The sequence below is a fragment of the Sorex fumeus genome, unplaced genomic scaffold (genome assembly GCF_029834395.1).
Source record: "Sorex fumeus unplaced genomic scaffold, SorFum_2.1 ptg000039l, whole genome shotgun sequence".
Classification (NCBI taxonomy): Eukaryota; Metazoa; Chordata; class Mammalia; order Eulipotyphla; family Soricidae; genus Sorex; species Sorex fumeus.
In genome coordinates, this window is record NW_026606096.1 from 31,305,779 (window position 1) to 31,328,998 (window position 23,220).

The window sequence follows — 23,220 nt, forward strand, 5'->3', positions numbered from 1 at the left end:
AAGCATGGAGTCGGGAACAACCCTAAGCACTGAGTGTGTTGTCCACCCCACCTCCCACCCCAAATACAAGTTCAACAGAGAAGAGAGACTTCACAACACAGAGGGGCAGAATGCAGGTTGTGAGCTGGAGCTATCGTCAGGCCGGCCTGTGTCCTGGTCTACCCCCTTGAGGAAGCGCTTTGCTCTGATTCAGCCTCTATACCTATAAAATAGGTCCAGTCTAACCTTACCACACTATCTGGGTAGAGATGCAAAGACAACATCAGAAAGGGTTTGGAGCTGTGATGGGGACAGAAGTGCTCAATGAATGTAGCTTACCACTAGATATGGCACTTTTAAAAATAACTGCAGGGGCCAAAGTCATAGTCCGGCAGAAAGGGTGCTTGCCTTACATGCAGCTGACCCAGGTTCGATCCCCACCCGGCATCCCATATGGTTCCCCAAGCACCACCAGGAGTAATTCCTGAGCATTGCTAGGTATGACCAAAAAGGAAAAAAAAAAACCTACAAATCATTATGCAGGAGTGGGAGTGTTTCTTTAGTTGTAATTGTGGAATGATGGTTATAGCAGTGCTAAAGTATATGGTACACGCAGTAGAGATTTCAAAGAGGAATAATAAACAATTCAGATCATTTATCTTCAGATCTCAAAAAGCTTTCCTATATCTCTTATGTGGAAGCAAATTGATATTGCATAGATGGAATATAATTTTACTAGAAGTCAATATTTTATTAAGCTTTGTTAAAGCTTTACATAAACGTATTCAGCCAACACTGGCTACCCACAAATACCATGGAAAGGGATGTTGTAGGAATACAGAGGCATTTGTTCCAGCCCTCAAAAGTTTTATTTTCAGGGGGTCAGAGCAAGAGTGCAGTGGGTAGAGCACTTGCCTTGCATGCAGCTGACCTGGGTTTGATCCCCAGAAACCCATATGACCCCCTGAGCTCCCCAGGAATGATCACTGAGTGCAGAGTCAGGAGTAAATCTAGAGCACCAATAGGGTGTGTCCTAAAAAAAATAGTTCTATTTTCAGAATACAGCAAGTAGAAGAATAGTATAAAATTATCCAGGCTTTAGGAAGAACTACCTTGGTAAAAGCACAGGTAATTGTGTCATTATACTCTCTTTCAGAAAAGAGAGTGGCTAGATCCACTTGCCAAACATTCTACACGCTGAAAATATTTATTACCTTGAACTGTTTAAGTAAATATAGATTATTACTGAAATCCAAGTGTGCCCCGCACCTATTCACAAAATCATAGCCTGCCGTTGAATATAACTGAAATGCTAAAAACCATGTTGATAATCTGTTGAATTGGTTGTGTGCCCCGACCTGTATAATCATGCTAGAGAAAATACTAAGCATTCTTCATCGTATTTCATAGCACTGACCTTAAATCTGTCCTGAGAATAAACACAGCCTTATAGATCTAAGGCCTAGAGCAAATAGGAATTTTATAATTAATTTGTGGGCAAATATCACTTTTAATAAAATTTGAAAATATCACCCTGGGCTCTCCGTGGTCAGGCAAATCACGGGTACCAGTGGATGCAGTTTTATGAGGCAGGAGGGCATTTTAATGAACTGAAATATTTTCTCTGTTTGCAAAATAATAGGAACGAGTAGAAGTAGCATTTAAAAAAAATGCTTCAGGGTTCAGAGCGGTAGTACAGGAGGGAGGGTGTTTGCCTCGCATGGGCCAACCCGAGTTCGATCCCTGGCATCCCATATGATCCCCAGAGCACTGCCAGGAGTAATTCCTGAGTACAGAGCCAGGAATAAGCCCTGAGCATGACCCCACCACACCACCATCACCATCACTACAAAAAAAAAAATCATTCGGCTGTAAGGATTTTGAGCATGTTTTTATTTTTGGACTCCATTTATCCCTCAGTAAGATAGGAGAGGAAGGTATTAATGTGCCCATTTTGCAGATGAATCAATGGAGGTATTATAATACCTCTGGGTACTGAATTCACCCAAATGACCAGTATGTGCCTTTGGGGATTTTAAGGAGTCAGCAGCCAGTACTGTGAATTACTGAGGCATTTCACTCTTTTATTTGACACCCTCCCCCTCATTTTTCCCACCCTTTGCAAATTCGGGGGGCTCCCCAGTATGCTCTAGGGGAACTGGAGCCTCTACTAGAGATATTCAAGCTTCTTACCACCAGGGCACCCCCAGTGATGCTTCAGGACCTGGCATGGCTCAGGAACTCCTGTGGCACCCAGAGTTAAAATAGATCTCTGCAGCCCCGCCCGTATTCAGCTCCTTGGCCATCCAGTCATCGTTCACCAGAAGTGCCATGCGCCCGCTGTGGGCCCTACTCCAGGCCGTTTTCTATGCACATGCAGGACCCCTTTACCAACTACTCTGCCCACATTGTGGATACGGATTTATCCCCGCAGATCTTCCATAGAAGGAGCCGTCCACAAAGAAACAGGATGATTAGAAAGGACAGATGCTTTAGAAGCAGGACCATTCATCTTAAATTCCTGTAAGATAGAGATGGAACCTCGTGTCCCCTTTAAACCCAGATCCAGCATTTCTGGACAGAGCAGAGACAGCAGAGAGCAGAGACAGAGCAGAGACATCTAGTGTTAAAGAGCAGCTTGTCTTGGTCTGACTGAGCATTTCCAGCCTAATTGGGCAACTCTCAGACCCTTCGATTATAAACCCAAGTGGTTATTTTTTAATGTGTAAGTGTCTCAGAATAGCAGCCTATTCTAGGTTCCATCTGTAGCCTAGACATTCCTCCTGTGCGCTCACAATAAGTGAAAGGTGTCTGGTTCTTCATGAATTTAAAAAAAAATAATGTTTCCCTTCTAATGTAAAACTTTAAGTGAAAACTCCCACAACTCTGAATTGACTTGCCGCTTCTGTACTTCCCATCTTTGCTTTTGGTTTTGGTTTTGGTTTGGTTTGGGGACCCCACCCAGATTTGCTCAGGCATCAGTCCTGGTGGGACTTGAGGGTCCTATGGAATAAACCCTATGCAGAAGCTAGTTCTGCTGTGTGCAGGGCAAGTGCCTTGCCTGCTGTACTGTCTCTCTGCCCAGGGGAAGTGAAGTCTTATCCATCCACTCACCCACCTGCCTCCCACCCCATTCTCCCTTCCACCTCCTTGCTTGCATTTCCACACCGTATTTAAAAGCACTGGTGAGGTGTATGAAAGAAAAGCAGTTGTTACGAAAGTCCAATATGAATCTTGTGGGTTTTGACGAGGATGGCCACGTCATACATTCTAGGACAAAGTTTGGCACTCTGCCACGTGAGCAGTGCTCTGCACAAACATGCAGACAACACAAGCACACCCAAAGCCAGCTCTGAATAAACACAGCATACAGCCACTCATGGAGTTTACCTCTGTGTGTGTCCCAGGATTCCTGTGCAGCCTCGGGGCTGATCTCAGCGTTACTCTCTCTGGTATCTGTATTTCTCGTGCAAAGAACAGAACAAATGCTTTATTCTGTTGATTTATTGGGTATCTCCCAAGCAGTGCTCAAGAGGCCTGCAGGTCCCACTACTGGGTTTCTCGGGTCCTGCAGTGTCAGGGATCACCCAGGCAAGCCCTGAAGTGCTCAGGGCCTCTCCAAGGCTGTTTTTGGTGCTGCCGGGGAAGCCAGGTGACTCTTGGATCCAACCTGAGCTGGGTGCTGCCTGACATCTTAGCTGCTGTACTGTCTCCTCCCAGATTTTTCAACACTTCTGTATGTGTATCAATATAAGTTACCCTAGTCTGGGCGGGGAGGCTGGATTCCTTGGTATTTTCATAGTTAGCTATCCTATTTGAAATCCTCCAAGTACTTAAAGTTTTTCTTTGGGTTGGATTGCACTCCCATTCATTCCATGAAAATCTAGAAATCAGCCCTCCTGGCCATAGCATTTACCAAGTTGTTCTGGAAGAAGCACCCACACTTTGTTTCAAAGGTTCACAGAGGAGCTGGGAACACAGAGCTTGCAGCATATACTCGAGAAAACTATGTGGCATAAACAAGTGTTTGCTCCTGGGCAGAGAGAATCTGGGCTACAGAAGCCCCAAAGATGAGCAGGAAAAGATGCCGAGTAAGCTCAATAGAACAGCTGGCGTAGAGCTAAAGTCAGAAGCTCATTGAGGTGGTTCTAACACTAACAGCTCCGGTGGACAATAGTTGGCATTTGTTGGCTGATGAAAGATTCAGCTGAGGGACCAGAGAGATACTTCCCTTGCATGTGGCTGGCCTGGGGTTCATTCCCCGGCACTCTCTATGGTCCCGAGTTCCTCCTGGAGTGATCCCTGAGCTCAGAGATGGGAGCACGGCTAGGTGTGGCCCTGAAACCAAAATGGGCAAAACGTAGGGAAACATGTAGTTGAGGTGTTTAATTTTTTAGCGTATGAAAGCCCTGTGTCAGAACTGGCAATCTGTATTTTCAGTCTCTCTCCTGTGTGATCTTCGCCTTTCTGGTCTCAGTTTTCTCACTATAAAATGAGACTTATCATGCTGCCTGCTTGCCGATTCCTAGAACAGTCCATGAGAGCAAAGCACTTGGGACCAGGCCTGGTGTTGGGAGAGTATCAACAAGGTGCTCTTCCTAGCCGCGTGACATGGCATCGTTCACGTATGCTTCCATCTCTGTCCCTCCCTTTTGACCGTCATCTGCCCCCCTCCAAAATCAGATTTTCACTCGCCACTGGTGTTCCTCCTTTCCCCGCAGCCCGAAAGTCAAAGAAGCTGGGCAAGTTAAAAGGGATTCACGAGGGCCAGTCTCAGGAGCCCCCGCCCCCGCCCCCGCAGAGTCCCGAGGAAGGGACCACCTACATCGCCCCGGCCAAGGAGCCATCGGTCAACACAGCGCTCGTGCCACAGCTCTCCAGCATCACCCGCGCCCTCACACCGTCCCCAGTCATGGTCCTGGAAACCATCGAGCCAGAAGTCGTGTACGCGGGCTATGACAGCTCGAAGCCGGACACTCCCGAAGGTCTGCTGTCCACTCTCAACCGCTTAGCGGGCAAGCAGATGATTCAGGTGGTGAAGTGGGCAAAGGTACTTCCAGGTAAGGCTCCAGGCTCTACATCCGTCCTTGGCTGCCCCCTCTCCACCCCCCACCCCGCCCCAACTGATGCCAGGTTTGTGTCATGAATGACCAAGTCATGGGAAATCCAGGTGACATCCCGCAAAGGCGGTCCCCATTTCTTCTGAGCTGGTAGGATTATGGGTTCTCTCATGGGTGGAACCAGATACTTTTCAGGGCGGCAACTGAAATAGAACATTCTAGCATGGAAAGTGAATAAGGTCAAAATACACCCTGTGGGGATACAGCCCGCACTCAGACCTACAAATGGTTGCATTAAACCTGAAATATTGAACTACTACTTCCAAAATTATCACCTCAGACAGTTTGTTTATTTGAACCCAGGGCCTCACACATGCAAGGCACGACAACTTAGTTATAGCCCCCCCCCCAACCCCCTGCACACACATGCATGCACACATACCTGGACCCTTTGTATTATCTTTGGAATTCATAGCGTTTTGATATTAAAGATCTTCATTGATCAGACCCTGTTCCCCCACAGAACAGCACTTAGAATTGTTGTCACGCTGTCTGACGTCATTAATTATGAGGTTTTTAAGATTACTATTATCCTGCTGGCGGGGTGGGGTGTAAATGGACATAAGAAGAGAAACAAGAGGTGAACTTGGAGACTGCAAGGAGAAAGGTGGCAGGAGGCAGCTTACATCCTTCTTTTAAGCTCTGTTGAAGTCTGATAGTAGCTCAGGCTTTTGGATGCAAGGAAAGATATTTCTCAGTCACCACAAATTCATGAAAAGTCAGTCTTCCTCCATTATTGCTATGTTGGTAGCTAGCTATTTTAGTGTTCTTATAGTATTGATTTAGAATACTTAAATAGTGTGATACTTTGTACTTAGGGCTGGAGCGATAGCACAGCGGGTAGGGCGTTCGCCTTACACGCAGCCAACATGGCCGACCCGAGTTCGATTCCTCTGCCCCTCTCAGAGAGCCCGGCAAGCTACCGAGAGTATTCGATATGCCAGACACAGTAACAACAAAGTCTCCAATGGAGACGTTACTGGGCCCGCTCGAGCAAATCGACGATCAACGGGAGGGCCTTTACCTTTACCTTACCTTTTACTTAAATAGTGTGATACTTTGTACTTATAAGTAGTATTTATTTATTATTTTAGTATTCAGTCATGTCTATTTTAGTGTTATTGAATATAGGATGAAGTGAAGTTTGGCAGGTAAATACTCTTCTGCAAAGGCCCTAGACCATCATCCATAATATTTCAGAACTCTCTGATGCATTCACCATACCAGTTTTCCTCACAGCTAGTGTAAGGTCATTTTAAATGAAGTGAGTAGGCTCAGATCCCTGATGAGTATACTCACCCCAACACCACCACCACCCCGTAAAATGTTTGTGACTTTGAAGGCAGTCTGTCTGGAAAAGGTGGCGGTTTGGGGCTGACTTAAGCTTCTTCCTGGAAGGTACTTGAATACTAAGTGTATTTCTGTGATTAATTGTTCTGTTCTTCAGGATTTAAAAACTTGCCTCTTGAGGACCAAATTACCCTAATCCAGTATTCTTGGATGTGTCTATCATCATTTGCCTTGAGCTGGAGATCGTACAAACATACGAACAGCCAATATCTCTATTTTGCGCCAGACCTAGTCTTTAATGAGTAAGTACCTATTAATTAGCCTTCATAAAATAAACTGCTGAGTTATTTGTTATGGTTTTCTTTTTTCATGATTTCTACACAGATGTACGTTTGTGAAAGAATCCGTGATGAGAAAGATTTTTTTAAAGAGTGAAAGCACTCTTGTTGAAGAACTTAAAAATGACTTTTTAGAAATGTATAATGCACACGTCTGAATATATATAAATCCGTATATATAGATCGCACATAATAGTATGTAGGAATTTTCCCAAAAGAAGGATGATCCAATTGGCTCCCACAACGCGACTGGTGCAGAGCCATGATTAATAGAGAACAGTCTCTCTGGGTCGTTGCTCCAGTTGGGAAGACTGTCTAATTTCTAGGAAATGTGAATGTATAAAGTGCCAGTTTTCGCGCGCATTCATAGAATGGTTCTTTTGTTAACAGTATACAGCTGCTCAATGTGTTTTCATGACAATCATAATTACCCTCCTTTGCAATCATAAAAGAAGCCAAAATGTTATTCTGTAGTGAAACATTTTTAGTTTCATGATGCATTCTGCAAGATTGAAGGAATGGTAATAGATTCCCCCCGTTCTTTTGGCCATGAAGGCCTTCCTACGTTAAGTTTACATTCTAACGCTGTTTGCATTCTGCATTAACACGTTCCGTTTCTGTTTATATCCAGCGGTGCTTCTTTGTAATTGTTGGGTCAAGAAATCCTTAAAAAGGAACATTGGAATTATGATTGTAACCACAGCCATTTTCTAACAGATGGTTCTCTCTAACTCTCTAGAGATGTGATAATAGGTTTTTTCAGTAGGGAAGAAAGCAGATGAGAAATAGATTGGTGATAAAAGAAAGAAACTCAGTGCACAGGAGGCAAAGTGGACATCTCATGCCAAGATACCTAAATATTTCCAGTAGTGGCTTGCCTCTGAGTCGCACTCCACCCAGATACCGTGTGCCGCAAAGACTATTTTATTCCCGAGATAAATTTAAGAGCATCAGCTGTTGTTCCTCAACGTGACCCCTCTTTTGACAACTCGTCAGATAGAGTGATGCAGAGTATCACACACATTTTTCACCCAAAGCTTGAGGGGAGGCCAGGCAGCTGATAGGCACGTTTTCATTCACTTGTTTTCCTCCATCGTCAGCTGCTATCATTAAATAGTAAAGCCTGTTTTCAAATGTGTCCCATAAACCCAAAGACAAACATATCAAGGAGGGTCCTTGTTATAAAAGAAAGTGTCAGTGAAAAAAAGCATCTCTGTGTGCACCAACAGTTGCTTCTGTACTGAGAGTTTGCTTTTAAGTAATAATTCAGACAATCCATTTAATCTGATTTTATCGCATATTAATTCTGCTTCATTATAGTTAGATAGATCTGTGTTCATGTATCATATAAAAGCTTCCTTTTCAATTATATTCCCTTTCAACTATATTTCTTGGGGATGAGGGGTTTGGGGATTATAGGTGATGATGCTCTGGGGCTACTCCTGGCTCTGTGCTCAGGAGTGACCCCTGGCAGTGCTCTGGGGACTTTACATAGTACTGGGAATTGAACTGGGGTCATGTAAGGCAAGTGCCTAGAACCTTTGTAGTATCTCTCCGGTTCCTGAGGCATTTTCATTTCCATAAGCAGCATGAAGACCTTCACCCTACCTCTCTCTCTACCTCCAGAACTTTCTACCTCCCCAAGCAGAAATTAGGAGCATGCTGAATGGTTCTTTAGCTTTTAATTTCCCCTGCTCCAGTTCCTGGTGTGTGCATTTGCCTCTTCTGGCTATTCTGTACATGTGGAATCATACAAGGTGTCTCCTTTTGTGTCTGGCCTTTTTCATTCAGCATAGTGTCTCGATGGGGGCTTAATTGTGTCCATGATGTGCAGGCATCAGGATTTGGTTGGGTGTGGGATAATAGTCCTGGGTATCCTGGGAAGCCAGTCATTGCTCGTGGATTTGTGAGTGTTGTGAAGGCACAGGGTCAGCCCTGGAACCTCTGCCACCATCCCCCCAGAGCCAGACAGAACAGGAATGGGTCTGAGTCACTTTATCAGCCTCGCGTTTCTCAGCAGGGATGCTCTGCCCTCCTGTTTCCTGTGCTGTTGGGTCTCCTAGCACCTGTCATCTTTCTGCTCTGTCCCATGCCATGGTTCTTGCGTTTTGGGGTGCTTATTGTTGGCAGTTTCCCTCTTTCACCTGATGACCCCCCTGGCATAGGGCAGAAATGCTTCTTGGTGCTTGTAGGTGCTAGAAGGCTGTGATGTCCCTTGGGGGTGGGGAACATCTGGCATGGCTGCCAGTGCTGTGGGCCCTGAATTTGGCCCTGGGAATAGATGTGAATGGAGAGAGACTGGAGGGTCCCTGGAGGTGAGGTTATATGGACTTGGAACATCTTTGGTTCTTTAATGGAGACATCGGTGGATTCTTCTAAGTGAATGGAGCGGGGGTGGATGGGGCAATCCCACATCTTACTGCCAGAGAAGACCCCTCTGCTTGCAGACTAGGGACTGATCTGGGGCCGAGTGGGACTGGACCCTAGAGAAGATCTTTTTGTGTGAAGAATAGGGAATGATATGGAGCTGAGTCAAACTGGATTTCAGAGGGCCAACACACTGCAGCCATGGAAACCCAAGGAAGGACAAAGCATGACAGTGGACTGGAGAGAAATATAAAGATACTGAATGGAAGCCTACTCCTGGGGGTATCTGGGGGGAGATTGGGGCAGGTGGAAGAAGGTGATTCAGGTGACTTCCTAAAGCTTCAGTGCCAGGGGAATGGGTATCACTCTCAGGAGAAGCAGCTTGTAAAGAAAACAGGGGGGATGGGGAAAAGAGCCCAGAGCCAGGATCAAATGTGTTGGATTGGATTGAATTGGGACTGGATTGGATTGGATTGGATTGGACAGTTATCTCAGAGGAGCTATTGAATAGGCAGTTACTGCCAGCAGCCAGATGCTGGGAGAGAGAGTCTGGCAAAAGACACACGTTCTGAAGTCATTGTGGAGGTGGTCAATGGGGGAAGGAAGAGAGGGGAGAGCAAGGGACCCCCCCAGGAAAGACAGATGGAAGGGTGGCCATGCCTAATACTGCTCGGATCCCAGGGAGATTGGTCCTGGGAAGTTAAAAACTTACCTGCCAAGATCTCATACATGCATGTTCTTGATTATACCCCTCAGTCATACTTTCATACCGAGGCACCTCCACGCAGGAAGCAGCCTGGTCTCTGGGGCCAGGTCAATGTGATCTGTTTAGCAGAGGACATTGGACAGCGCCCCTGCAGCCCCTCCACCAGCCTCCCCTGTACCTCCTGATTCCCCTGGTACCTCCTCAGTCCTGTGAGATCATATCTGGTTTCCAGCTCCTGGCTGTGATGAGGGCCGAGTCAGACACCATCAGTCCTTGCATAATAAGTGACTGATCCAGCAGACAAACCTACCACCCTCTGAATGGGACCACAGCAGGGACTTCTCAGTCCCCACTGCGAGAAAGGCACAGAGGATGATGTTTGCATGTGCCTGGGTAGCGCTGTGCTGTTCCTTCTCACTTAATGCCTTTCATACATTCTTGTGTAACAATAGCAGGTCCCTAGGGCCAGTGAGATGGTCCAGTGGGGTAGGTGTTGGATTTGCATGAGGCCAATCCATGTTTAGTCCCGGGCCTTGCCAGGAGTGAGCCCTGAACACAGAGCCAGGAGTAAGCAAGCCCCAAACATAGCTGGGTATGGCCCAAAAGCCAGAAAGAAAAGAAAAAAGCAATAGCAGGTCCCTGAATCGTGTTTTGTTCAACATGTGGACATCAGCTGGTGTAGTGGTGTTTTCAGCCACCTTCTAATGACGTGCTATTGAAAAAATATGGGCCACAATAGTTCAGCAGATAGAGTGCTCCCTAAGTTCCCCAAGTCCATCAGGAGTCATCCCTGAGCACAAGAGAAAGCCCTGAGCACCGCAAAAAATTAATAAATAAATCTGTCACTATCACTGTCCTCCCATTGTTCATCAATTTGCTGGAGCAGGCCCAGAAAGGTCTGCATCGTGAGACTTGTTGTTACTGTGTTTGGCATATTGAATACGTCACGGGTTCCTTGCCAGTCTCTGCCGTGCGAGCAAGATACTCTCGGTAGCTTGCCGGGCTCTCTGAGAGGGGCAGAGGAATCAAACCCAGCTCGGTTGGGCTGGCTGCATGCAATGCAAATGCCTTACCGCTGTGCTATCGCTCCAGCCCCTGTACTAAATGAAATAGATAAATGATAGATATAGGATTAGAGGCCTTGCGCTATTGAAGAGGAAAGCCCAGTTCTTTCCAGGTGATCACTTGCATCTGCCCTCAGGGAGAAACAGCTGCAGGTCCCAGGAGATTCCCTCCTTTGCGTTCTCTGCCTGCATCTTTGGTGTTGGCTGGGAGGTGACAAGTCCAAGGAATAATTAATAATTTATGATTCTTTCTGAAACATGAGTTAATGCTTCAAATCACCATATAACTTTACTGATTATAAACTCCAAACTTGGGGCTGGAGCAATGGTACAACAGGTAGGGCGTTTGCCTTGCACACGGCCAACCCGGATTCGATTTCCAGAATCCCATATGGTCCCCCGAGCACCGCCAGGAGTAATTCCTGAGTGCAGAGCCAGGAGTAACCCCTGAGCATCACCAGTGGTGACCCAAAAAGAAAAAAAGATCTCCAAACTTTTTAAATCCACATTAAATGATTAATGATTCAATTTTCACCTTGGAATCGCTCATCCTACAAGGCTACAGATTCCCGCTGGTAGTCGGCATTTTTCTCCATGGGGTCTCAGTGATTGGGCCACAGAAGGTGGTGTTCAAGGATCACTCCGGCAGGCCTCAGAGATCTCTATGTGGTGCCAGGGATTGAACCCAAGTGGGCTGCCTGCAAAGCAAGCCCCTGACCCATTTACTGTCTCTCAGGCATCTCTTAGCCACTCCATACACATACTAGAGTTCCCCTGTCAGCCTGGCACAAGATTTCTCTGAGTTTTTTTTTTATTTCTTTAATTTCTGAAAAGGACAGTTCAGGGTTGCACTGGCGAGGTGTCCCCTTGTACTTTTGAATGCCTGTATTGTCTCAAGGAGACGCTGTGAGAAAATAATGTTGGGGGTGATTGTTGGCTGCCGCATGTGGTACCCAGCCCTGTTTCACAGCATATACCAGACATGGTGATCCTCTCGCAACTGTAGAGGGGACAGGAACTGCCCTCCATGTGGCCTTGGGCCTAGGAGACCCCACTCTGTGATAGAGACCCATTCCCAGCCAGAAAGAGATGTGACTCTGCTCCCTGCCACGGGCCTCTGTGCTCAGTGCTGGCGGGTGACAGCACCAATGGGACAGTCTCTGGCTCTGCTACCTGCTGCTCACGTGACCCCGAAAGAATCAGTGTGCATCAGAGTTTTGGGGGTCCTCGGTGAAATCTAGTGCCTCCCGCTCAGCTTAAGAGGGAGTGCTGTGTCGCTGCACTGTGCAGGGTGTGACGCTTCCAAGGACAGGGCTGGGGAGGGGATAATGGGGGACATGTCCATGGATTGCGACCTGCAAGGCTGGGGCCTGCGCACCCTCTGGGAGGCACCAGGGGACAGGTTAGCTTGGGGTACTTGGATGGGGAGTCCAGTTCAGCCTCTTCCCTTCAGATTTCCTGCCTCTGCTGCTTGGCCCCTGCGTGCCAGGGCCCCAGTGTGTGCCCTGCTGGCCCCCATCCCTGCTTTCCACTCTCCCCCCTCCAGCCTCCTGTTCCCCGCCCTGCTGGCTGGCACGAAGGTGCGTACACCTCTGTCCCATCACAGGCAGAACAGCCGAGACAGCCGTGAGTTCCTTCCCTTTTTGTTTCATTGTGTGTGTGTGTGTGTGTGTGTGTGTGTGTGTGTGTGTGTCTCCAGGATGGATCGCCAGGCGCCCCATGACGGCAGACATGGGTCTGTGTCAGGAACTCAGCCTGGAGTAAGCCCTGACCACAGCAGCCATATCCCCAAACTCAGAGACTAGGAATTCTAAAAACTAGATATTTCCTTTTTTTTTTCTTTTTGGGTTGCACCCGGCGATGCACAGGGGTTACTCCTGGCTCTGCACTCAGGAGTTACTCCTGGTGGTGCTCAGGGGACCATATGGGATGCTGGGAATCGAACTTGGGTTGGCCGCATGCAAGGCAAGCGCCCTACCCGCTGTGCTATCTCTCCAGCCCAAAACTAGGTATTTCTTGATCCTCATGATTATTATTTTTATCGTGACGCTTGATCTCAGTTTTCTGTCCCCTCCTTCTGCCCAGGCGCCCTAAACCCTCACTCACTAGTTTGCAGGTTTTGTTTGGATCATGTGTTTGGAGGCTTCTGAAGAGTCTACTGAAACTGCCTCCCATTCGGAAATAACTGTTTTTCTTAAACAAGAGCTCAGGGGAGAAACTCGCGAGAAAGTGGGTTCTGTGGGTGGCTCTGGCTCCCGGACTGCTCTGTGCATCTGGACTGCCCCAGCCACCTGCAGAGCTGCCCAGGCCAGCACCCCGACTGGCAGCTGGGACCCTCTTTTTTCCAGCCCAGCCCCTCAGCTTGAAATACTGCACACTGCTTTACCAGAATCCAGGCAGTCAGCCGTGCACATGCCCAGTTCCATTTTTATTCTGTTTTGTTTTGTTCCCCCTATCTTAGAACTGCTGTCACTGAGAAGTTTATTCCTCACAGTTCTAGTGGCTGAAAATTGAGGTGCAGGAGTCCCCGTGGGTGATGCTCTGCAGGACCCCACTTCTGGGCCTTCTTTCTTGGGCTCAGAGGTCTAGGGTGGGGGAGGAAGGAGATGTGGCCCTCTGCTGATTCTTCCAAAGACACTGATTTCATCATAGGTCCTCAGTATTACTGGTCACCTGGTATTATATCCCAAGGTTCCTCCTACATCACAGGATGGGTTGTGGGGTACAGAGTGTCAGCATGGGAATGGGTGGGGAGACATCTATTCAGTTCCTGATGCCCCACATTCCCTGAAGGGGCATCTGTAACTATAGTTCGTCATCTAAGAGAGTTACAAGGGGAACTGTGGCTGAGCTGATGGCCTAAGTCAAGTTAGCTTCTCACCAGGACTTCTGAAGCTATGTCCCCTTGTCACCCCTAGGCTGAAGTAAGGTCTAGAAGTATGCAACCTAGGCATGTGAATCAAATGTTTCCTGGTAGGTAAAGGTAAAGGTAAAGGCCCTCCCGTTGATCGTCGATTTGCTCGAGCGGGCCCAGTAACGTCTCCATTGGAGACTTTGTTGTTACTGTGTTTGGCATATCGAATACTGGGCCCGCTCGAGTTTCCTGGTAGTAAATCATAAATTTACCTCAACATGTTGACCTTGGTGAGGACCACTGGTGGCTCGTGCTTTAGATGTCCACATTGGATAGGCCAGGGAAAAAAAAAGGGTCACGGAGTTGAAAGCTAATTATTGATTGCTCCAAATTAACAGGTTGATCTGTTGGATGAAAGCCAAAATTTCATATTACACTTTAGTTGAATACATAAAAGTAGAGCACCACTGATAAAGCTGCCGGGTGGCGAGAAATGCAATTCATAGCCCCAGCGTCCATGTGATTTAGCTAATGGTAAAGATCTTTCATGACCTACATATGTTTAGACAATATTATCATGCATCAGGGCCCACAGTTTGAGAAGCTCTAGACCATCTTCCATGCCTCACTGAATTTCACTCTCTGAGATCGAAGTTTATAGCCCCTCTCAAAGATGAGTCAAAGGGGTAATGTCATGAGTCTTTCATTGGTCTTTCATTCTAAAACTCACAATTCTGCAGCTCCCTCGAGGCTGTTCCAGGGATGGTAGAACTGGGTTTTCTGGGCAGTTCTTTGCTGTACTGATCTTTGGAGCTAATGTTAGGCTGATTGGATAGTTTCAGGCATTCTATCTATATTACCTTCCTGAACAGAGATCATCTCTTACCGTCAGAGTTGCTTGAAATGACGGAGCATAGGCCCAATAGAGAAAGAACATGGATGGAAAATAAAATGTGCTTAAGGAAACTGGAATATTGGTTCAGAGTTGGAATTATTACTCCAAATTTCCTTCCCTTCCTTTCTGCTGTCATGATGATACTTTGAAGTCAAATTATAAATTTCCTGGTCCCCCCCCCACCTCCGGAGTTTCTGCCCAATGATTCTGCTATCCCTGCATAGTTGGCTTCAATGCATCTTTGTCCCTCTGTAGAATGGAGGGAGACCAACCCACCAGCTCACAGACTTCTCATTTTTAGTATCACCACCAAACATCTCTCTCTCTCTCTCTCTCTCTCTCTCTCTCTCTCTCTCTCTCTCTCACACACACACACACACACACACACACACACACACCTAAAATCATTGAGATTAATAGTGTTTTTTCAATGTAAGTCATATCTAATGGCATTTACCCCTGTTAGAAAGAAAAGAAAAGGCTTAAATATTGATATATCTGTAGTACTGGGGCACTGTCCTCCCGTTGTTCATCGATTTGCTCAAGCAGGACCAGTAACATTGTGAGACTTGTTACTGTGTTTGCCAAATCAAATACGTCACGGGGAGCTTGCCAGGCTTTGCCATGTGGGCAAGATACTCTCGGTAGCTTGCCGGGCTCTCTGAGAGGGGCGGAGGAAATGAACCAGGGCCGACCAGGTCAGTTGTGTGCAAGGCAAATGTCTTACCTGCTGTGCTGTCGCTCCAGCCCAATTGATATATCAACTTACAAAAAATTAATAATAGTAAGCCTGCTACATATCATATAGATGACATATCCTAACTATTTTATGGGTTATGATTAGGGACTGATCTGGGGCTGGAGATCAGAGAGACTGGAGGTCCCAAAACAAACAAAAATTCACACTACTGCGGTATTCAAGAATTCCTTACAAGTAACTGACTTAGAGGGGTGCTGTGATTCCCTTACCTCCGTCTCACATTCACTTTGTTGAGTTGTCTTGGTTGAAGTGGATGAAAAGATTCAGCCTCTCCCACATATGTAGTTGGGAAAAGGCAGGTTGTCAATTCTGGAAAGAATCATGGAGTTGCCATGGATTCTCCGAGCTGCCCTTTCAGAAGTTGTGGATGTGGTGATCGCTAAAAATCCACCAGACTCCAGTTCTGCTTAGCTCAGAGGAAGCCTCGCTTGAGGCCTGGCTCTCTGTTCCTCATTCAGTGCTCACTTAATATTAATGCCAGGCGCCAAAGGCAGAGCTCAGTAGAACATACTCCCTCTGCTTAGTGGGCTCTCTGTCTACTGGGAGAGTTACTGAACCTCTTCTAGGCCACTTTCTGTATTTACTGCTCTTTAACCTCACTGCCTTATTTATAGACAATCCCCTTTTAAGGCAGGTCTTATCAGTATTGTATAAACAAAGGTAGGAAGTTTGGTGGATTATCTAAGATTCCATAGGCTGAGAGGTAAACCTGGGATTTAAACCCAGGATTTCCAGGAAGCTCCTTCTGTTGTCATTATACCCCCATCTCCCCTCAAATGCCAAATTACGGGATATGGAAGGTTCTCGAGGGTTTTTCCAACCTCCTCCAGTTTACAATTCTGTAGCTCCTCTTTCCCAGCAAGAGAATATATCATTTATAAGGTCTTGTGTTAGAATGAGGGCAGTTTCAATGGAAAGGGCAATATTACAAATGAAAATCCTAATTGCTTTCCCTAACATGAAATTTGAATCTCTTTGTCTTCATTGTAGAGCTGAAACACTTCTCAAATGTGGACCACAATTTCATTGCCAATGATTAAACACAGGCTCACCTTTAGTAAGCACCTGGGTGGCTGCAGTAAGGGCCCCCAAGATGTGAAGTGCAGTTTCCTCCGTCCAGTAGACTGTAGTGCCATTGGTGAGTTAAGACTAGATTTTAGTGGCTAATACATTGAGCATCACCATGACCAGTGACCCCTAAACTTTTCTCTCTGATGGACTTGAAGGTGAAAGTGTCTCCTATGGCCTCTGGGAACCTGGGAACGCTTCTATGCTCGGATGGTTTAATTTGAAAGACCGCATCAGCCTCCAGAGGAGGGTTCATGCTATAGGAGTCTGAAGAGTTCAGGCCTGAGGAACTGGACCCCAGGAGGAAAAGAGGGGCAGTGGTTCTGAAATTCAGAGGTGAAGACCATCCCTTCTCTCTCTCATTCCCTCTCTTCTTCTTTATTTCCTCATTTGTCTACACCTTTTTTATGCTTTTCATTTCTCCCCATTTTCTAGTTTTCTCTTTCTCCCACTCTGTGCTCTCCTGAAGGTGAAGGGCAGGTGAAAGCCACCGAACCAGCCTAAGAAAACCAGCTACACAAAATTGCTTTTCCACCTCAGTCTGACTGAGCTTTCTTTTTTCCACTGACGGGGAAAATTTGTCTCACAAGCTTTATCAATTTGGCCTTAAAGTCATTGAAGTGACTGTTCCAGGAGTTATTTGAAAGAATGTTGACAGAATGACTTACCCTCACTAGGGTGCTGATGGTCCTGCAAGGGAGACTCGGAACGGCACTCACCACTCTCATAACGCTGCCGGATGCTCAGAGCCCGAGTGTGGTCCCGCATGCCCAGGAGATCACAGGCGCTTTCTTCTCTGAAGGGTGCATCTAAATCTGGTTGCTTCTGGGCCCTGAACACAGAGCCCCAGAGAACCATCTGTTTATTGTTGGCATCTGTAAAGCCCCTTGGCTCTGCTCACAGGGAGCAGAGAAAGTCACAGATTTTCAGAGGGCAAGAAGTTAAGCACTGTCAGTCCTCCTTGGTGAGGTAACTAATGATGGTCTCTAAGCAGAGAGAAAAACAGGGAGTTGGGCTGGCCTTGGACAAACCTGGCCATCATGTCCCCCGCCTGTGTGTCAGTGACTCAGAGTTCACGTGTTTTGTAAACAGCTGTCATCCCCACTGTAGTTCTTCATGGTGCCTGTATCACAAACAGGTACCTTTTGTGTACATTTTGGGTATGAACGGGGCCTTGCATTATTACCTGGCAACTAGGGGTACAAAACTCTAGATTTTGAGGAAGTTGTGGTTGTTGATTGGATGGCTTTAAGAGGGTAGATTGGGTCCCCTAGACAGAATGCCTTGTATGACATCTTTGGTCCATGATAGGGCCTGAGGCGGCCATGTTGTTGCTCTCTCAGGCCTTGTGGTGCCAGGAATTATTACCTGGGCCACTTCTGGGCACCTTCAAAGACACAATCAGTGATGCTCAGGGCACCGTATGATGCTGGAGCTCAAACCCTGGTAGGGCACAAGCCAGGCACTCATCCTAACAGTGTGCAGTCTCCCAGGCCTGGTTTGCTAGATTTCTTACCTCAGGTTAGAGGGAGAGTCTCGTACCTCAGGCATATGAGTCAAGAAATGTTGTTTCAAATGAAAGGTATTGTGACTGACCTGAGGAAGTCACAGTTTGGTCATTACTGAGATGAAACTTCTGGTCTGCCAAAATATTTTTGTAAGATGATTTATCACAGTAACCCCTGATTTAACTTTCTCTAAAATTGGGATTTTTAGTCAGTGATGGCTACCGGGTTTTTCCCTCTTCCGATAACATGCAGCCTTGACTCGAACCAGCCCATCCACATAGACGGGGCTTCCCCGAGCTCAGCTACAGGAGAGTATCCCACAAATATCTCTAAATAAAATTGACAGTAAAGGGAAATTTCTCCCCTCAGCTTCTGGGCTTGTCAGTGGCAAGTTCTGGTTGCCATGTAACCCAGCTCCTTCGGGTTTCGAATTTGTCACCTCATTGTGATCTGTGTGGCAGTCCAGGGGAAGGTGGGATGGTCTAAAAAATACATCCCTCTGGAACATTGGCTAAGGTGAGTCAAAAAATATTGAAGTCACTTAATTAGTATTGACCGTGTAATGGGCAATAGGTGAATGTAGTGACCGCTGCCAGTTCTCCTTCCTCCTTTCTCCCTCCTCCCCTCCCGTTCTCTCCTCTTCTCTCCTCTCCTGGTTAAACAAACCACAAATACATTTTCCAGCAATTCCAAGACCCAAGTAGCTTGGGGTCAGCTGTACTGTAAAAAACAATGATGTAAATACTCTATAAATGAGTTGACATGGAAACTACAATTAGCAGGGGCTGTCCAGGTCAGTCTTGTCAGTTAAGGAAAACTCTAATCTGCAAAAAAAAAGATCAAAATCATTCACTGGAATAATTTGAACGCTCTACTTGAGGTCATTTTTATTTGTTAGGTTTGGGGGAAAATCCTGCTTTTGCACAGTATTTCTTTTTTTTTTTTTAGGAACATAACAAGCCTGAGACAGGGGCCATCTGTTACACTGACCATGTAACAAAGATGTTCACTTTATTCAGATGTACTGATGTGGTTTGCAGTGTCAGATGTAAGACCTGACCTTTCAAATGGGCAATGATGGCTGCGTACATACATGGAATTCTCTAGTTTAACTCCTTGTTGTAAGGTTGATGGTTTGCATGTTTTCTAACTATCTATCTCTCTCTCCCTCCCTCTTCTTCTGCCTCTCTCTGTCTTTCTGTCTTTGTCTGTCTGCCTGTCTGCCTCTCTCTCTCTCTCTCTCTCTCTCTCTCACACACACACACACACACACATACACACACACACACACACACACACACACCCTAGGGACAGTGTATGTAATACCATCCATCCGTAAATATATTTATTAAGGCATCTCCTCTTATAATCCTACAGGTTTGAGGATGTTCAACACCTCTAAGAGTGTTGCTTTGTTTTGTCTGTATTTAAAGAGCCACTCAAAAGTCTGAAATTGTGATGACTTTTCCTTCTGACTGGTTTCATTCAACATGACTCCCTCCCATGCCATCCATGTTGTGGCAAAAAGCAAGATTTCATCTCTGCTCATCACTGAGTCATATTCCATTGTGTCTCCATGCCACGGATCTTTTATCCACTCATCTATCATTGGCATGTGTGTTCCCAGATCTTGGCTCTTGTAAGGAGTGTCGCAGTGGCTTTGGGGAGTCATCCTTTTGCACTCTGTGAGTTGATACTTAGGTGTAGATTACTGCATCATATGGTACTTCTATTTTTATTTTTATTTTTGAAATCTCTATACTATTTTAATATCTAATGATGCCAAGAAGACAGGGAGCCTATAGATAGAATAGTTTTTCAGATTGTCTGGCTACTAAATTAAAAGCAGGCAACTACCAAACAACAACAACAACAACAAAAATTTAAGTTGGAAATGCCCGTCCCACTCTGATTTTATGGGGATTTTCCTAATCCCCACTCTTATGTAAATAAACGACATTCCCTATGCTCCACTCGTTCAAAAGCTAGGAATAAAAATATTTTCTAACTCCTTGATTCTTCTCTTTCGTGCCAAGCAAATTGGGTTTAGAGACAGTAAATTATTTAATTGAATGTTTTAAAACGGTTTCCAAATGATCATATGGCTGTAGTTTAGTATAATGGATGTTCTAAGAAAAGACCAGATGAAGTGAGGAATAAAATTGGTTTCCTACTTTGAGAAAATGACAAGTTTACAGAACTCCCCCCCACCCCCCGTGTCACTGTAAAAATCTTTTAGAACTATCATTCTTCTATATTTTAATACAAAGCCTTTAGAATTGGGACTGGGATATATTATTTTATTCTTGTTTCTTTGTTTTCATCTTATTTGTTATTTGATTCTTATATTTTGTTTTATTTTGTTCTGTTTGGGGTCATACCCATCATGGCCAAGGCCTTACCCCTTGCTCTGTGCTCAGAGATCACTCCTGGCAGACAATTAGGCAACCATATGGGGTACCAAACTAGGAACAAAACTAGGGATGGAGGCATCTAAGGCAATGTCTGTAAAGCCTTAATATCTGTGTTCTCTCTCTCTCTCTCTCTCTCTCTCTCTCTCTCTCTCTCTCTCTCTCTCTGCAGAGATTGTGTTTATTTTTTAAAGGAGACCTTGTACCTACAAATGAAAGAGTATTTGGAAATGGATCAAGGACCCACTGCTTTCTAGTAGAGAGATTGGTGGTTCTCAGTTTCTAAAGCTAATAATCATTCAGCGTAGAAGTATTTGCCACCTCACTTATCTCCTTTTTCTGTCTTATTCTGGTGGGCAGAGTGGGGGTGGGGATAAGGTTGGGCATTATCCAGTGATGCTCAGGGGCTGTTCTGGCTCTTTGCTTAGGGATCATTTCTGGCAGTGCTTAGGGGACCATGCAGTGCCAGGGATTAAACCAGAGTTGACTGCAGGCAAAGTAATCACCTTAAGCCCTGTCTTCTCCCTCTCTGTTCCCCTCCTGCCGCTGTTTGAAGGTGACTTTGGCATTTCCTTTTATTTATCATATTTCTGTTTTGTTTGGGGCCACACCTAGTGATGCTCATGACTTACTCCTAGCTCTGTGCTCACTTTTGGCGGTGCTCTGGAGTCATTTATGATTCTGAGGATGAAAACATGATTGGCCACATGCAAAATAAGGACCTTTACTCCTGTACTGTCTCTCTGGTCCCCTTTTTATTTATTATTTATTATTTATTTATTATGTCAGCTTTAAATCTTTTCCAGTGCAATCCATATATTTTTTCATTGTTCTACAGAAAATGAGGTAAGATTTTAAAATGAATACAAGTGTGTAGCCAAGAGCATTTTTGTGAAGTACATATTGCAAAATTTGTGCCAATCTCATACAAGAAATATATATATATATATGTTTTCTTGTTTCAACTTCTATTTAACCTAATTGTGAAAAAAATGATGCAGTGCCAAATGTATTTTTCAGAGTAGCATCTTTTCTCAACATTTCAAGCCATACTGAGAGATTACGCCTCGTTTAGCCTTTTCTAGAAATTTCAAGCTATACTTGAGTACACATTACTCTTCATTTAGTGAACTCAGTGTCACTCAGTAGAAATAGCAGCAGTGTTGGAAAACACAAACTTTTACCACATTGTAGGGAGGAGACAGAGAGCAAATGAGTGACTAGAATAAAATATGTACAAGGTTCCAAATACTGGACATGTTGGGAATTCTGGAGATACTCTAGAGAAAAGAGCAAAAACTCTGACAGGCTGGCAGCTGAGAGCGAAAAGGAGGGTGGTTTTTGAAGTGAAAATCCTCAGTTTCGTGGCAGGCTGTGCCATGCCACCAAATTCCACATGAGAGAGTGGACTGATAATTCACAGGATATAGTGAGACTTTTTAAATTTTATTTATTTATTTATTTGCTTTTTGGGTCATACCTGGCGGTACTCAGGGGGTTATTCCTGGCTCTACACTCAGGAATTATTCCTGGTGGTGTTTGGGGGACCGTATGGGATGCTGGGAATTAGAACCCAGGTCAGCCATGTGCAAGGCAAATGCCCAATCTGCTGTCCTATCTCTCCAGCCCCAAATCTTCTCATCTAGAAGTTGAGCTTGATGGAATGGGGTGTTCTGTCGTGATTGCTCAGGAGACCTGGAGGTTGTTCAGGAAGTGGGAAAGAGGTCCTCTTCACTCCCAAGGACAAAATTCACTTTTCAGAGGAGTGCCACATACATGAACGTTCTGGTGTTTTTGGAGTCCAGTCTGAGGACTCTCTGGAGCCTCTAATCTGTGAGGAGTGCTCATCTCCGGTAAGGAAATGCTTGGACAGGAGTCAGGTTCGTGTCCAGGTTCCTTTCCACCTTCCTGCTCCCTTACTTTGCCTTGGATTTACGATCCTCTCCTGGGACACCCCATCCAGGACAGAAAGTTTTCCTGGAAAGCCAGCTGACGGTTTCGGTTCTCTCCTGGGTCTGTGTCAGCCAAGATAATCCTGGCTCTCTCAAGAAGAACTTTTTTCTCTCTATCATCTCAGAGAAAAAGAAGAGGCTGGGGAAAGAGATGAGGACAGAGGAAGGGAGAAAATGGGAGTGCTATCATTTGTTTCTTTTTAATTCTCATCATTGCATCAGAAGACTATATTTCGGGGTATCTCTGAGCCCTATTTTCAGAGAGGCTCCCCTTTCCCCTCTGCCTCTAGAAACCAGCAATTCAGTTTTAGAGTCCAAACGTTGGTTTTGGTTCTGTTTTGTTGTGTCTTTGTTGCGTGCCCATGCGAGAGAGTTCTTTCCATCTGATGTATCTTTCTCTCACCCTGTGCCTGGACCATGGCTTCTCAGCTCGTGACGACTGGGGACAATGACCAGGGAGGCTCCCATGTCTCTTGGAACTAATGTCTTTGCTAGTCTTTGGGTAAATACCCAGAAGCAGGATCACTGGATCTTCAAAAATGTCTTTGTATCGGGGCTGGAGCAATAGTACAGCAAGTTGGGCGCTTGCCTTGCAAAAGGCTGACCTAGATTCAATACCTGGCACCCCATATGGTCTCTCAAGCCCATCGGAAGTGATCTCTAAGCACAAAGCCAGGAAGTAAATCCTGGATACTACCAGGTATGGCACACAAAATCTAACAAATGTCTTTAAATCTTTGGAGACCTCTCCATCCTGCCTCCCCTGGGGCTTGTGTCATGTAAGAAATCCTGTGCAGTTGTTCCTGCACCCTTGCACAGATTGAATGATTGTTAGCACCCAATGCCACATCACCCAATGCCACATCTTATAAGCCCGCATCCTGGAAGCGGCCCACAGCCAGCTCACA

At 45.7% G+C, this 23,220-nt stretch overlaps 1 protein-coding gene across 1 annotated transcript in view; it reads left to right on the plus strand.

Moving 5' to 3' along the window:
- The window catches only part of NR3C2 (nuclear receptor subfamily 3 group C member 2), a 329,385-nt gene that overhangs the window by 266,531 nt on the left and 39,634 nt on the right, over nt 1-23,220 (plus strand). Inside the window, exons 5-6 of the mRNA XM_056118997.1 lie at nt 4,701-5,039; nt 6,547-6,691. Of these exons, the coding sequence (XP_055974972.1) occupies nt 4,701-5,039; nt 6,547-6,691 (484 nt within the window). The remainder of the gene's footprint in view (nt 1-4,700; nt 5,040-6,546; nt 6,692-23,220) is intronic.